The sequence below is a fragment of the Aquila chrysaetos genome, chromosome 1 (assembly GCF_900496995.4).
Source record: "Aquila chrysaetos chrysaetos chromosome 1, bAquChr1.4, whole genome shotgun sequence".
Lineage (NCBI taxonomy): Eukaryota > Metazoa > Chordata > Aves > Accipitriformes > Accipitridae > Aquila > Aquila chrysaetos.
The window spans coordinates 70826050-70842892 of NC_044004.1; the positions used below are offsets into that span (position 1 = coordinate 70826050).

The 16843-nt window shown below is 39.8% G+C and overlaps 1 protein-coding gene and 1 long non-coding RNA gene across 6 annotated transcripts; one reads left to right on the forward strand and one right to left on the reverse strand.

The window, feature by feature from the left end:
* Nucleotides 1-512: 512 nt before the first annotated feature.
* On the forward strand, nt 513-7033 carry LOC115342677. Its single transcript, XR_003923865.2, has 2 exons — nt 513-895; nt 1851-7033. It is a non-coding gene; the product is annotated as an uncharacterized LOC115342677 (long non-coding RNA).
* On the reverse strand, nt 4661-16541 carry ELMOD2 (ELMO domain containing 2). 5 transcript variants are annotated; one of them, XM_030017301.2, is made up of 10 exons: nt 16463-16510; nt 16412-16421; nt 15923-16070; nt 15071-15099; nt 13595-13689; nt 12630-12759; nt 11563-11696; nt 10849-10917; nt 9503-9636; nt 4661-9080 (listed from the first exon to the last, which is right to left on the reverse strand). In XM_030017301.2, exons 3-10 carry the CDS (start codon nt 16065-16067, stop codon nt 8923-8925), a joined length of 894 nt encoding a protein of 297 aa, XP_029873161.1. In that variant the 5' UTR covers nt 16068-16070; nt 16412-16421; nt 16463-16510; the 3' UTR covers nt 4661-8922. The 5 variants fall into 5 exon arrangements, 4 of the variants coding, with proteins under 4 accessions (XP_029873161.1, XP_029873151.1, XP_029873142.1 ...); XR_005932642.1 differs by lacking the exons at nt 16412-16421; nt 16463-16510 and having other exon boundaries at nt 4661-5530; nt 8576-9080; XM_030017291.2 differs by lacking the exon at nt 16412-16421 and having other exon boundaries at nt 16451-16541.
* Nucleotides 16542-16843: the final 302 nt, after the last annotated feature.

Sequence of the window (16843 nt, forward strand, 5' to 3'; positions counted from 1 at the left end):
TCTTTTTTTTTTTTTTCTCTTGTTGGGAGTAGAGTTCTTTCCTTTATAAATTGCCCATATGTAGACCACATATAACAGTATGAAAAAAGCAATATAGTCTTTCTGCATATGAGACTATGCAGATTGGTTTACATGTGTATCCAATAACGATACTCATCTGAAGCTGTAATCACCATTTTGAAGAATATGACTTTAACTTAAGATGCCAAGGCCAGAGCAGGGTGCTTTATGGTAATGCCTGGCAGCTGAGTAAGTTATCACAGAAGCCTTCAGCACTAAGGGTTAACATCTTTAAGCGGACTGTTGACCTTTTTTAAGTTTGCAGATCCCTAAAATATTTCTCTTTTAGGTGTCTGCCATGGCCAAGTGAATTTAAGCCTATCGGCAGTCTTCCACACACCCCTAGAGATGCACAGACCACAGATGAAAAACATTTCTTTATCTTACAAGGGCTTGCCAGCTTTGCTCCACACCCCACCCACGGGGCTGGGGGTACAAGATATCGTGAAAATTATTTTGCTGTTACGACTCCTGTAGCAAGAAGAGGCATCCACAGGTGGATCTCTGGTGTAACAGGAGCCATTTTACAAGGCAACTTTTTTTGTTTTGCTCCAGTAGCCTTCCTTACCTTCCTGATCATGTCAACAAAGCTCCCAAGGGTGAGCCAGGTCATCTTTAAGAATGGCTTTGCTGTAGGTAGCAGCCAGGTGAGCTGATTTTCTCCAGGTTTTGGGGGGTGAGGCAGCTCACCTGACTAGGGCCACACCAAATGGCCACCTGGCAGTTGCCTTGATGACAAGATCTGCCGTGACCTGTTCTTTAGTAGCTGGGTGGGAGTTGATGAGAGGAAAGCTACAGAAGAGTTCAACTGACCAGCATACAGTGATGTGAAAACGTGAGTGAATATTTTTGAAGTCTTACCTGTATGCGTAGGCATGCTATACAAGCAAGTCGGTATGGCTTTAGATATGCCTATGTCTTGTGCTTTGTATGCTTTGAGATTAAGTCTCTTTAATCTGTGCACTGTAGAGTTTAGTTAGGGCTGTTAATCTCATGGCCGGGGAAAAAAAAAAGGAGGATCTTTTTCCTCTTCAGAGCTGAAATTTGTGACTGGACCCTGCCATGTACTGCTTTCCTAGCTTGGTAGGAGCCTGGTGGCAACAGGGTGCTGTCTGCCTGCTAAGAGACAGACAGCAGATGATGGAGGAGTGGGAGGTTATTTTATAGAGCTTTCTCTATTAAAAAAAAAAAAAAAAGCCATAAAGAAACATTCTTCTCAAGTTTTTTTCCAATCTGCCTTTCAACTTACGCAGATGCTGATAGCATATGAAAATTCAATGGTACTTATTTCCTTCATTGTAGCTTCTTACAGCTCCTGAATTCTAGGCATTAGAGCCGAGAGTTGTGTTTGAGACTTGTGAAGGTTTGTGTTACGTGAGTTTTGGGCAAGCAGACAGAAAGCGTGTTATGTGATGTATTAAACCTACTGAAAATTTGACATCAAAACTGTTGTAAAGAGAAAAGCAGCTCAGGGTTTCTTATATAGTGACACTGAAGCTTCTGTTGTAGTAGATGTCATAGGTGGTGTGTCATAAATTAAAATAGCAGCAGCTGGTATGGTATATATGGTGTGGCGTGTAAGGGGGCCGTGGGAGAGAAAGGGAATGGCCTCAAAGCAGTTGGTCAAGCAAAGAGATGGTGCTTTTGCTTGGAAAGCTGTGCAGCCGGGTCTGCTTCCTCCGCTGGGTACTCTCCAAGCTTCTGGATCCATCCTGCCACAGGGTGTTCGTTACTAATCTCTAGTCTTGCAGCAGCATTTTGAAACTGGTGGTAATTGGGTGTCTCGACAGTATGCGCGATACAGAAACCAACAAGAAACTGTTGGGAAGAGTTTGAATTCCATCGGGATGCTTAGAGGAACAAAATGAAGCTGGTGCGTAAGCACTGTAAGCCTACAACCTGCCTGAATGGAAAAGCACTAGGTCGGAGAAGGCACCTGTGGCTGTACCAGTGTATTACAAGGAAGGAGCACGGCTCGCCAAGTCCCCACCAATTTGGGTTGAGTGCACGCTGATGAGTTCCAGTGCTGTTAAGTCTCCAAACTTCTGGCATCTCTGTGAGTGACTTAACCATAATCTCTTGTCTGTTCTAGTTCTTGGTAATTCAGTAATAACGAGGTACTCGGTAGCTAGAAGATGCTTTTTATCAAAAATGAAACATTAACTGTAAAAAATACTTGATGCTGTTGTATCCATTTTTGTAAGAAAAATGGACTAGTCGGACTTAGACTAAAACATCTGGAAAAAATGAGAAAATACTGAGGAATAGCGTACGGGTTGGTGGGTGAGCTCAGCCCATGGCGAAGTGTGCCTTAGTATCCTGGCCTTTTGCTTAGCTAGAGCTCGAGGTTCCAGCGCCCGGGGCCTTCCTTCAGACCCTGCCATCAACACCTGAGGCGGTGGGAGAGGGCTGGTCTGTGACTAGACCTCACCAGTTTAGATACACGCCGAGGCGCGATGTTATAGCAGGAAGGAAAGGGAAGCAGTTGTGTCTATTACTGAGCCTTATCCTCTGGTTGGAAGAAAGCAGGGGGGCTTTTTTATGCTGTTTCTATTTCCACTACAAGATAGTCTCGAGTCAAATGTTATGTACTGCAAGCAGCAATTGTGACTTTTAATGCTCATTTAAAATGCTGATTTATTCAACAGTGAAAACACAAATTAGCCCGACAGCAAATAATTAGAACAAAGCTGTGGCAATGAACATTACATTGGAATATGGCTAATAACAGAAATGTGTGGCACATGCCGGTATCGGCAGCGTCGCTGGGTACGAGTGTTTCAGTGCTGGAAATACAAGGGATGAAATACAGGAAGTTTGTCTTAACTGCAGTGCGAGATGCTCCCAATAAATGCAGGTAACGTCTCGAAGCATGTCATAGCAGAACATAATTTAACATGGTTCTCTTTTCTGCGGTACTCAGTATCTCAGTTTAAATTTCCTGAATAGCTGCTTCCTCATCCCATTTCCCTGAAGTAACTGGTATTTGCATAACTGACCAAACTTGACGTTTGGGGTTTGGAGGAGTGGCGTGTTTCTATAGTGCAGGACCTGCTCTATGCTTTTGAAGAAATAAAAATTGCTACAGGTGAGATTTTGTAGTTCTCATGTAGTGGCACGTTGGTACATTAATAAATAGAAGTGTTTGGTCTCCAAAATTCTAGAGTAGAAACAAAGGCTACCTGAGAAATGCACATGGAACCGAAAAACCAAGTGAATTATTTAACATAGCTTGTGTGGAGATGAAGGCATGGTGGAAGATACAGAGGTAAAAATTTTTTCATGGTTTAAAAAAAAAAAAAAACACCACGTATCGGAGTTTCTCTTTCTCTGGAAAAGTTCTCCAGAGTTCTTCTCCAACTCTCAGTTTTGTTCCTGAAGTTTTGCTCTCCTGAACAAAAACACTTGAGTTAACTCTTGGAGTTAACTTCTAGGTCCTTCAAACAAAATCCTTGTAGTGGTTTGTTGGGTTGGGTTTGGTTGGTTTTTGTGTTGGTTTGTTGGGGTTTTTTTAAAGCTTAAAACAGAGGGTTTTTTTAAAGTCAGGATTTTAAGAACAACTGAAATAAAGCAGTAATGAATCTCTACCACCTGCTGCAGAGTATGGCAGCCTTCCTGTGTAATATCCTCTTACATTCCATAATCAAAATCCTGGTCCATCACAAAAGAGAGCAATGTAGTGCTCTAGCTAAAGAAACTCAGCAAAACTACTCTCTGCCTCCCTCCAACCCAATATGCTTTTGGTATGTGCTATATATCAAGGAAGTGAGGTCTATGTGCTGTGGCACGGACCAAAAGAATTTGAAAAAAGGGATGCCACCACCTTCCAGGTCAGCTGTAGGACAAAGCGAGACGACAGCTAGAGAAGCCCCTCCGCAGGAAGCCTTTCCCCTCACCTCACGCCAACGCCACTGGTCTGGGCCACACACCCTCGCTGTGACTTTGGTTAGGAATAACAGCTTGACGAAGGTCGGGGGGTGAGGGGGCGTTAAAGGCTGTAACGGACACAACTTCATAATATGCGTCAAACTCGGACTTCCCCATTGCACAGTTTCCTGTTACAATAGATGTAAGATTTCAAGTGGACTTGCATGTAAGCACGTTTTCTGTGGTATCGGACTAATCTTGAGAGTTAAAAACAAACAGTCTTTGTATGGATCTCGCCATCGGATTTAAATCTTATCCCTTTCTTATGGTGTTTGATCTAAGGTACATATCTTGAATGATGACTTAAAAACTAGAAAACGTATGTAAGCCAGCTAGGCTTTGTTCCAGCTGTTGTGTTTTCCAGTTCAGCTTCCCTACACACCTATGTTCTGCTGCCTGCCATTTCAACAGTCTCTGCTATAGCATTATTCCCTAATAATGCCTTTCCTAGGCACAAACACAAGCCCAGTATGAGAACCAGAGACCTCTAAAAGAAAAAAAACAAAACAAAAACCAAAAAACCCCACACCCAAACCAAACGTAACTACACACAAAAAAAAAGAAGATAGGATAAAGCTTTCTCTCACAGCAGAGTGCACAGGCATAAGAGCATGAGGCTAACTGGAAATAGTTATGTTTTCTAGCAGGCCATAACACACTCATGTTGACAATATTTTGGAATAACTCGTTCTTTATTTGTTACCATTGTAAACATCTCTTTCTATTACACAGACATCACAGTTTACATTATTGCTTTTATATTGTGTAAAACAGAAATTTCTATTAGTATGAGGCTATCTAAGCACAGTGTGATAAGAAGAAACTGTCCACACGCTGCCTTGGGCTGTCTTTTTTTTTTTTTTTTTTTTTTTTTTTTTTTTTTTTTTTTCTCTCTTCGCTAGAGAAAGACAATATACAGACTGGCACAAGAAACATCAGTCCAAAGATTGATCACCATTGTACTACAGCAACACAAAACAAGTATGACAGAAAGAAACAACAGGTTACATCTTTACCACGCATTCACTAGCAGTATTTTCAAGAATACTGACTGCTGAACTCCCATCTAACTAAATACAAACTTTTTCATCACGGTAACTCTTAAAACAAGGCTAACAGTTATTTTTTTGTAAAATGTTTGTTACTTAAACTAGGATGGAAAATCTGGAAAATGAATGCTTGGGGCTTTGTGTGTGTGTTTAATTTTTTGTTTGCATTTTGTTTTGTTTTTCAAAGAGTGAAAATCCGAAACTATTTATCTGAGGTGCTTAAATTGGCACCTTTTCCTACTGTCCTTTAGGACAAAACACCCTATTCTTTACACTGCTGTATCAGATGACAGCAGCACAATCTGTTTAAAAACATTCTCAGTTTCCTTCTTCCTAAGTAGCACTGTCTTCAACTCGCTTTCCAATCAAGTTGGTTACTTACGGAGCACTGTGTTTACTTACTGAAGGACTAGATTTTACTTCTGCCTGTGGTAAACTTCTACTTATCTTCAGATTAATTTGTTCATGGAGTGGCACCGTGTTTCAAGCATACACTAAACAACAAAAGTGGAGGTAGCTTGTTAAACAGTTGCTACAGGAACAACAACAACAAAATTTAGAGAACCACCTTGTTGTCTTCAGTTTTAGATTTTTTTTTTCTAAAATTACTATTGCATATAAGCTTTCACATAGTGAATGCTTTAAAGAGGCAGCAAGTTAGAAAACTAACAGTACTTGCAAATTCTAATAAGATAATACATACTTTAAAACATGACAGTTAATAAATAACAAGAGAATTTACTAAGGTTTTAGGACTCTTAGAATAAACCATGAGCAACAAATTCTGATGTTAAACAAATTGATTATATCAACTTGCAGAAAGGTGGCCTACCTCCATTTTGAATCTTCCATAACCTTAGGATTGTCACCCTACAACAGAGTTAGTATTAAAATACCGCTGACTAGTAAAACATTGCTCTTCCCTTCCCTAAAAACAATTTTACTGTTTTTCCATATATTTTCTAGCTACCACCATAATACAATTAGCCTACCACTGGTGCAAAAGAGGGACACCCAGTACTAGTCTACATATAGTGAGTGACTCTGGCCTACTTGATCGTACAAAACTACATGCAAATTCTAACCGTTTATTGGGAAGGTGTATTGAAGCCTAACATAAACATTCACTTTAATTACTACAGGCAAACTAATGCATTCCTGTGTATCTCACTCATCTGATGAAGGTTGGGGTTACTTTTTTTCTTTGTATACTGCCACAGTTTACTCCCGGCTCACAGTTTGATTTTTAAAAAAGAGAAAAAAACCAAAAAGCTAATGAAGATGCATCTCACATTGGGCTCAATCTACATTCTACAATAAAATGTCTTCGGTGTGTGATAGGAAATCTGAAACTTGATGGTTGGGCTTTAAAAGCTTCAGCAGTAGTTAAATGTCAGCCTGCTAGTGAACAATGAGCCAAGTTAAAGTTTCAAGGCTGGAAAGAGGAGGGCGTAGATTATTTTTGCACCTGTTGTCAAAAAAAAAAAAAAGGTTGCAAACTCTAGCACACGGGAGTGTTTCAGAGAGATGGCTCAAGCAATTTTGTTACTTGCTTGCAAGCAGTAGGTGAAAATTAAGAATGGGATTGCCTTTCCTGATGCTGCTGCTAAACGTATTGGGGTCACTTCTGAAATTCAACATGTCTCACATTGCTTGCAAAAGAGATCTACAAGCAATAGCAAAATGAATGAAGGAAGACAAACATGACAGAAGCTGGGGCTAGAGAGTAACAGACAACTAACCTCTCCGCCACTGGGAAAGAGTCCACTTTCAGAGCTCTACAGCAGGACCTGAATCCCAGAACACTCTCCACAGGATCTCAGCTTTTTCAGTGGCGAGAATTACAGGACTGAAGTACCTGGGAGTAGGAGAAGAACGAGGCTTCCTGTGGTCAGTTTTATATCTAATCTAGTCAGTTTAGCTGTTCAGCTTACAAACCATGGCATAACCATAAATACTCTCCCTACAAGCATATTCAAGTCACTTTTTTTTTTTTTTTTTTTTTTAGTAGAATAGCATCAACCCAACACAGATGAGATGAACCCTTCTCCACCCTGCACGTGTTAAACTTCAGAATTGTTTAACTCTCATCTATACCTAAGGTATCATAAAAAGGAAACAGAACTGCATTACCTCCTACATACATACTGTCTACCCTAGTCAGGAGCTTTCCCACAAATAGGAGATCACCAACATTTAAGGGATCAAGAGCAATTGCGTGGATGCAGTGCAAGAAGTCACTAATTACACAATACAGACTCACAGAATTACTGAGGTGGGAAGGCGCCTCTGGAGATCACCTAGTCCAACCCCCTGCCTAAAGCAGGGTCACCTGCAGCAGGCTGCTTAGGACCATGTCCGGTTGGGTTTTGATTATCTCCAAGAAGATGTAGTATTACATATTATAATAATACATTTAATACTTATGTAGTGTAACATCACTCATTACAAAAAGGGGTTTGTCTTTTTTTCTTCTCATGTTCAATGTTTGTATTCTTCAGGAATCTCTTCATGATTAGTCATTGACTAGAAGTTAACTAATTTACCTGAGATGATTTAAAAAAAAAAAAAAAAAGAGGCATGAAAGCTTCTATTAGCATACAAATTTTGTGCCACTGTGTGCTATTTAGGTATATACTGAAAGAGTCTTTCCCAAATAACTCAAGCTTCTAAGGCTACGATCTGGTTACAGAATCAAAATAAAACAGTGATTGAATAAAGCAGAAGGCACTTATTTAATAGTAGGTTTTAGAAAATGAAGTGATGGTCATACCAAATCTGTTTAAAGTTGCTTTAAGCAATAATTAGTCACAATATAGATATTTAGTCCTATTGACTAGATTGTCTGAGGTTGCCAAGATTAAGGAACATGTTGCAGTTGCATCCCTTCCATGGAAAATACATCTTTGTTAGAGACTTGTACTCAGGTGTGAATTTATTTTCACAAAATAGGGACTGCAGCTGCAATAAAGGTTTTTAATGGCTGAACTTTATAAAAGGGCCAAACTAACTCTCTCATACTTCCCACTGAGAATACCCCATTAGCTGCTAAGAAAGGGCTGACAATGGATACAAAGTCAAGCAGCCTGAGCAGCTGAAGTCAGATTAGAAAGAACTGAAATTTTTTACAGTAGGAGTTTTTTTAGAACGAGTAGCTTTAGTCTGAGGATCTGATCCTCACACTGATGATTTGTGGTTCCTTTTGTTTGTTTGCAAACTAAGCTTTTTCCAAGCATCAGAATTTGCTGGTACAAATCCATAGATTAAAAAAAAAAAATCCTTAGCCAGAAGTAATTTCTGGTAAGTACACTAGTATGTTGATGGATTAAGCCTCTTCTCCAAAATCATAAGCGACTAATACATTCCCTTCGTGGACCTCTTCATCAGAGAAATTTAACACTGACAAGTGAATGATCGACTACATGTACAGAACAAGAACGCAGGAAGTCTAAAACCAGAGTAACTTCAACTAAAAGAAGCTTTTAAAAGACAATTAACAGTCAAACCTATTCATGGAAACCATGATGCGTTATAAATACCTGCTTCATGTTCCTGCACCAAGAAGTATAAAAGAAATTGTGAAAGCAAGTGATCCAGAGGCTCTTGAGATTTGTGGGTTGTTTTTTGTGTTGGTTTGTTGGGTTTTGTTTGTTTTTTGTGTTTTTTTTTTTTTTTTAAAAAGGCTGTCCTTTGGAGAATAGCATATAAAGACCTGTAAACAGAGGTTGATTGTCCAAGCTTTCTTAACTGAATTTTGATTATTTTTTTAAATGTAAAAAAAAAAAAAAAAGTTCTACTGTTAAACAGTTTTTGGTGAAACAAGCAAAACTTCTGTCCAAATGCATAATTCCACTTTTGATGCAAAACCTCATAGACAGCAGAGGAGTTAAGGTTTCTTTGTGTTTTGTAAGGTTAGTATCACATCACAATCCAGTAGAAGTCCCTTAATTTTTTCATGGAATTTCTCTCTGTACTGGTTGAAGTGCATAATGCTTTCTGGTTCTTCTTCAAACCAGAACTTGTCAAACTCATAAACCAGATAACCTGTGAAGAAAATAAAATACAGATCTGCAAAAATGACCTCCACAATTTTCTGCCTTGATCTAGCTAGACCTAGAATGATCCTCTAGACTCTATTCAATCCCTTAAAGTAGGGACTGTCCCATCCTGGTCAACAGCAAGCTTTTGGACACTGTAATAATGAATAAAAAAATAAATCTGCAAATACCGAGTTCTCAGGCTCCAGTCTCTAATATATAGAAAGCCACCCAAATTTATCCCTTAAACGTACATTCCTGTAGCACAGTGTTTAAGCATCAGGTGCATTTCCAATACCTGATCCAGAAGATAAACAGCTTGCTCTGGCAAATGAGAAAAGAGTGGAAATGCACTGCAAAAAACCTAAACTCTACATTGTAGGCCTCCCCCCGGTAGTAGTCCATACTAAAGAAGCTACAGATACTTACAGTAAAACTGATGGAAGTGCTCCATCTGCGGCAATCCAAAGACCATGTTGTACAGATGAGACTTCAAAGCACCATTCTTAAGCAAGCTGTATGCCATTTCTGTCAGATTGATTCCAACTATTGCATAAGAATATCTGCAAACACCAATCATAGGTCACATTTTACCTTATGGATCGAAGGACTTAAAAGCTTCCCTGAAACAGTCCGCATTAGGATAACTGTAAGAGTCAATTTTTCCTATGATACTTGTTGACAAGCTGACTCCAGCCTACAGACCGCTCTTTCCATTCCCTGGTGCATACAACCATGTATGTTATTTAAAAACGCTAGTTTCCTATACAATAGTATGGCAAATGCCTCCATTAGGCAACAACAAGACAGTAAGGCTTATAAACATCGACCTCAATTTGCTCCTTTGAAATCATTAAATCTGCTGGAATATTAAAAATCAGACATCAAAAACGTTGTTACAGTATAAATGGAATGGCCATCTCAACCTGTTCTTCCAAGCTAAAAAAAAAATAATCTGGTTTTCTGTTGCATGGTGTAGAAAGTACCACAACAGAAATTCTTAAAGGACTGTTAAAACAAGTGTTTCTGGGGGAAGGGAAAAATAAAAGGATTAATTTGTGTCAGTGATATGGGTATTTATTTGATCTAAATGTCTCAGATATCCTATTCGTGACCTAGTTGCACAAGGTAATATTATTTACAATTGAAGTCATGAAAGCCTCCCATTCTTGGTAGGCGACCGAGTTAACTGGGGACTAGATGGATCAGATGATATACACAGGTTTACCAGCTTTCCTCTGTATCTGACTGGTTTTAGAGTGTATTCCCCTGTAAAATGAGCTAAATGTTTTAATATGTAAAGCTTTACAAAATGAAGTTGAACAACAACAAAACATCTATTTTTATATACTTATTACAGGACAGAAACCTAGCAAAAAAGGGACCTTAAGAGATAATCTATACCATCCCAACACAAGATCAGTAAGAAGGCAAAACATAAGTATTCATTTCTAAATCTAATCTAAGCCTATTACAAATAAAGCTAACTATGATGTTAAAGGTGTTCACTGTGTTAACCAAAGCCGGTATTTTGCAACATTTTTGTCTCAACAAGTCTATTCTGAGAAAGGGGGGGCGGGGGAAGCTGCACATAGTTCCCAGCCTGAAATTGATTTCTGTGTTCTGTTTCTCACACCTTTCTACTTTGGCCCTTTTTTCTTCCTTTAATGGAAAAAACCACAGATATTTTCCTCTTTACCTTCAGGACACATACTTGCAGTCTTCACATGAGCTCTTACACAGAACAAGCCAGAAAAAGTCATACAGAGACTTACCCCAGCTTTGGGTGATTTGAACGAGAAAGGATCTGACGAGCTTCATTGGTGTAATGCTTACTAAAATACCTGTCGGTTTAAAACAGGATCTTCCATTACTTTTTTTTAAGTTCTTATTAAAAAAAAAAATAAATAAAAAAAATTAATGTGTTCAACATCAAAATGTATAGCTTTAAACTTAAGCTGAATACTACTCTGTACTGAAAAATGGCACAAAATGAAAACCAAGGAAAAGGTAGCAAATTAAATTCTATTCAGCATGAACTAATACAGTAAAAGAAAAAAAGATAAAAATCATTGTGATCTGAACATCAAATATTAAGTTCACCCAAGTCCACAAAATACCTTAGCAAAGTTATGCAAACCTGTTTATTTTTCATGACAGTAATGAATTCAGGAATTTCAAAAGCTTTTGACAAGTTACTTTCTAAGTTATAACCTATCAAATCTATCATATGACAACAAAAAAAATACAGTGTCTTGGGCAACTTTCTGCTCCTCCCCTCACTTGTTGGCCTCTACCCAACCACACATTTACAGATGTGCATCCACTAGACATGTTGACTTATTTAGAAAATACTGTTTTCCACAGTACAGAAGCCACCATTTCTATTTGCTTCTATTCAGTCTTTATTACAAATAGCACTAACTAGAGAAAATTCATAGATACTGAAAATTAATTACAACAGAAATTAAATACTTCTTTTCACTTACACCAGATTCACTAACCCCAGCAGGCCCATTCCTCTGAAGTCTGTTTTGGGATCATCACCTTGGAAGCCAATGTCACACCACTGCTTGGTGATTCTGGCCTTCAGATTCTCATGAGGCATCAGCAAATTCCAAAGCTGCACAAATATGCTTCCATGTTATGCACAGCTGCTAAAGTATTCCAAGTCACATAATTCAGAACACTTGCTGCTGCACATTAGAAACCATTCACCAAGGAATAGGATACAATCTGCATGCTGTTCTTTTTCTATTAGTGTCAATCTGGAGTCATACTACAATGGCTTATTTCAGCAATTACGAAAATTATTACATTTAACATTAAATGCGGTAATTTCCCTTCATGGGCAAAGCCACTGTATCAACTAAAGAAACAAAGACTTCTTTCACTTCAGAAATTAATTTAGGAATAATTTTATGATAGGACAGCTATAAACTGAAACAAGTGAATGCTTACTTAATGCGTCAATGTTGGGACTTGCATAGCAAGTTGAGATAATTATGAAATGCTAAGAAAGTGACAGGCTAATATATTTGGACAGTAGAAGCTATTTAAAAAAGCCTTAACCAGTATTATATTATTTGCTCGCTATTATTTATTGTTACCTAAAATACATTACTGATAGTTTTTATCTTCCAGCATTAAACTATCCTCTTTGACATTGACTGGGATGCAGTAATAAGACAACACTAGTGTCTTTTTTTTATTTAGTAATTACTGGTTTACAAAGTTAGACATGTGCATAAGGTTAAATATCTTTTTAGTTATGATCCTTCAGTGACCCGTTACAAAATTATTTTGCTACTTATATGTTGTTGTTATGTGTGATTTCACACAAAATAATCCCAGTGCAACTCTAGTTTACTAATTTGCTTTGCTTTGATGTTGTATTTTAATGCAACACTTCTATAATGGCTTAGCAGTTCACAAGTAGAAAAGAGCTTTAAATAGGCCAGCTGGTAAGAATACTACCAATAAATTAAGTTCATTCAAGCTGTTGGACTTGGAGGAAAAAAACAAACAGCTTTTGTATTTAAAAGATTATTTTCACCTCAATTAACTGTTCCTCGTGTTCTTCGTTATCTGAATCATACGGGACCTTCCTCAGATTTTCCACATTCAAATAAAGTTTTTTATAACCTGATATCTGCAGTAAGGATATATGCAGATTTGTCTTAAACCTGAAATAATAACAAAACACCACACAGAAGCTATTAAAGAGGTGTAGTTAGCCATAAATTCTTGCTTGAACTACCAGATAAGACCCTTCTTATGTCAATGCAATGTAAACACTAGAATTAGGAACTGCTTTATGTTTATTCTTCCAACTACAGCATATTCATTAAGTATACTGCTATATGGATCTTATTTCTACTTTAAAAAAAAAAAAAACAACAACAAAAAAACCTCTAGGTGATTCCAGCGCTGCACAGTCAGGCCCTATTCATTTAAATTATGGAAGAAAAAAATAACTTGGCTACAATCTGTGATGACACAAGAAAACTCCACATATCATCCTGGCCCCTGTACCTTCACCTACCAAACTTTTTGTAAGTCTTAAAGTGAAACTTTGTCAGAAATACCTACAGCGTCAAAGAAGCATTTCACTAAACTTTAAAAATGTTGACTATTCACAATTTTTCCTCTCAATTGCTCATAATTACTTATGCAGATGAATGCAAACAGTAATCAAGCATCACTATACTCTCAAATATAGCTAAGCAATTACATAGTTCATGTAATCAACCTATGAAATAATCATACTACTTAGAAACAAGGAGTAACAGAAGGGACTTGCAAGATAGAGGTGCAGTTATCCCAAATCCATGTCAATTAAAATTTTGCAATTTATTTTCTAGAACTGAAGAGGACATAACCATACCTTATTTTCTAATTTCATTCTAAAGATTTGTGCTGCATGGTCTAAATATTGTGTCACTTTAAGCAACTGCAAGAACACGCCAAGAAGTCAGAATTATCTGCCACGAAGAACTTATGTTCAGGTTCCAAACGTACCCTGTATCCTTCTGTTCAATTTTCTTTTCTTTCATTACATCTCTGACACACTTCTCCACTTCAGCTTCCTCAACATGTACAGCATTTCTTAAAACCTAGGAAGTTAACACAGTAAAAGACTTCATGAGGAATGCAGAAATCGATCATCTACTTTATTCTTATTTCTCAACATTTGTATACCTGCCGTGTTTGTATCCTTTACCATATGAGGAGAACAGTCAATTTATTGCAAACATTTACAATAAATGGGCTCAAATCATATATAAAAGATCTGCCATAATTACATAAAACCATGATTTGTAACTTTGTCAGACTGTAAACAACATTTACACGGGAGTCCCCTAAAGAATAAAGAAAAAACTTGAGAGTTGCCTAGTCTAGGCTCTCATTTACTTTCAAATGCTGAATTGCAACATGTTCTTCCTAATCCAATTGAAAGAAACGTAGCTATTGAGGAGCAAAAGTGATAAAACTTCAGTAAGGAAATAATGCTTTGCAATTAGGACACAGTGAACTAACGAAGTTGACGTTTCAATGCTGGGGCGAAACAAAAGAACTTACTGTAAGATACTGCTATTCTGCAGTCTTCTAGAGTAAAGGGCAAATACTAGTAATGATAATTATACGCTGCCCACCTAAAATCGCTTCACAACAATTTAACTTCATCTTCTAAATTTTTTATGGTCACAATGCATTCTTTAAGGCAACTCATGCTAACACCAAAGCAGCTTCATTTCAGTAAAGCAAAAAGTTAACTCTTTTAAAACTGAACATTAATATATTTGATATAATCATTTAATTAAGAGATGCTAAAAGACCCACCCATACTGTCCTCTCCTGCAACAAAGACGCTTGTGGCAGTTACTAATATTCTCTCTCAACATCACACTGCAGTGATCAGCTAGAAAAGGGAGAATGCAATCGCCTCACTGTCTAAAGAGGATAAGTTTTGCTCAAGACACACAAATGTGAGGGTTTAAAGTGTTAGCTTACATCTAACTGCTACAGAACAATTGGAATGAGCTTGTCAGTTAAATGTCTACCCTCAAACTGGCATTACATTTTTTTTTCAACAATTCATGACACTACTGTATATACTGCATTTAATTGATTTATCCGTATCATTTATCTGTATCACACTTCTGGTTTCTATAAAAACAGCAAGAGAGATTGCTGTGACAGGGAGAACTGACCCTCTCCAAGAACAGAAGCTCTGTATAATGACTTGTCTGACTCTCGCTGCTAAAGAGCAGGTAATCTTTCAGAGAGATGGAAACAAACATTTGAAGGGACATGGGGTTATTTTTGAGAAACCTTGACTAATCCTAGCATACAGAATCCCAAATGTTGTTCTCTCCTCTTTGCCTTTTATTCCTCTGCTTTCCTCCACCCTCAAAAAGTAAATGCACGTGTTCTTTCCTGGGATCTGTCTCTGAAAGAAGGTTTTATTACAGTTTAATCTCTAGCATCTTTTACCTTATTCTTTGACGATTCCAGCGAATGTTCTGCAATACAAAAAAAGTAAACGTCACAGTTAAATCGAACTGAATTGTTTTAAATAATTAACAATGGATGTTCTTGTGGTGCGTAAGCATTATAAAATTTTGCATCCCTTTTATACATGTAATTAATCAAAAATTACTCAATCTTAAAATCAACGTGTATCAGGTAACTGAAAGTCTTCATTTACACAGATTTATAATCCTCGAGTACAATGCCGAGAATAGACTTGGATTTTTTAAAATGCTGATCACATGTACAAAAACAAAGACATATTTGAAAAGGTGTCAAGACAAAAGTACGTCTTTTGATATTTTTTCCATTCTTAGAACTGTTTCTGTGTTTATTACTGAGGAATAAGGACATAAAGTCACCTCCTCAAGCTATTGTTAAAACGGCAAAAACTAGAAGTAGTTTCTTAAATGACTATTTTGGATCAAAATTCTGCATCAAGCAGAACTGCGCATTTAATCACTTTTCCTCCCTTCACCCCCCAAAAAAGTGCATTCCTGTCTGTTCTGCATGGCTTTTTTAACAACAGGACGGTAAAAACATACATAAAGTGATGGGAAGACCCTGGGGAAAAATACAAGACTTCCGATTCACTTTTTTGAAGCCAACTGGGATTACCTTCGCAAGCAGGCAAGGCAACCAGCTCTGGCATTGCAATTTAAAATTCTCATGGAACGGCCGGGAAGGAGGGAAGGGGTGAAAACGCGGTGCAGGGGAGGGACACCGCACTCGGGACAGGTAGTGGTTTCCAACCACTGCTTCTGATGAGGTTTCTAAAGCTCCAACGCAGTCCCCCGGCTCGGCACCTTTCATTACCTATGCTCAGCGTCCGCTGCGCACCTGCCTTCGAACCCTCGAAGACGCGCTGCAGTTCGCATTTCCGAGTCAGCAGCCTCAAGACCCACTTCAGCCAAAACCGAAAGTAGTTGCTGTACAGGAACCCCCAGAAGTACACCAACATCTTCTGCGTGAGGAAAGCGAGACACCACCACCACCACCACCACCCGCCCCCGTTAGCAGGAGGGGCACGGCGGCGGCAGACCCCGCCGGCCGAAAACACCCACACCCTCCTCCTCCTCCTCTTCCTCCTCCTCTGGGGGTCGGGGAGCAGGCAGGCAGCCCGCCCCCCCCACCCGGCACCACCACCGTCGCCCACCGCCACCCCAGGCCGGGTCCCCCTCAGCCCCGCGCCGCCCTCATGAGCCGTTAACGGTCAGCGCCCCCCCTCACCGCGAGGGCGGGCAGCCTTGCCGGCGCCACGCCCCCCCCGCCCCAGCCCCGCCCCGCGGTGAGGGGAGAGGACACCTGCCCCGGCAGCGCCGAGCGCCGCCGCCCCGCGCCCACCGCGGCGGCGACGGCGACGACTTAGCGGCGCCCGGTCGCCCCCCGCATCCTCCCGCCGGAAGCCGCCTGCCGCCTTCCCCGACCTGGAAGTGATCGCGGGGCGGAAGTTGCCGGTTGGGAGCGTTCTTCCCCGTCCCGGTGGCCGTTAGCCTGAGGCCCCGGCCGGGGCGGAGGAGCGCTCCCCCCTTCCCGAGGCTGGCGCGGCGCGGCTGCCTGCCCGCCCGCCCCGCTGAGGGCCGGCGGGAGCCGCGGGCGGGTTCAGCCGCTGGCAGGTTCAGCCGCTGGCCGGCGTGGCCGCCTTCCCTCTGCAAGCGCCTTTCCCTTCTCAGGCGACCTGGGCTCCGGGCAAAGGGCGACGGGAGAGCCATCTTGGGCTGGCTTGCGGCCTAGCTG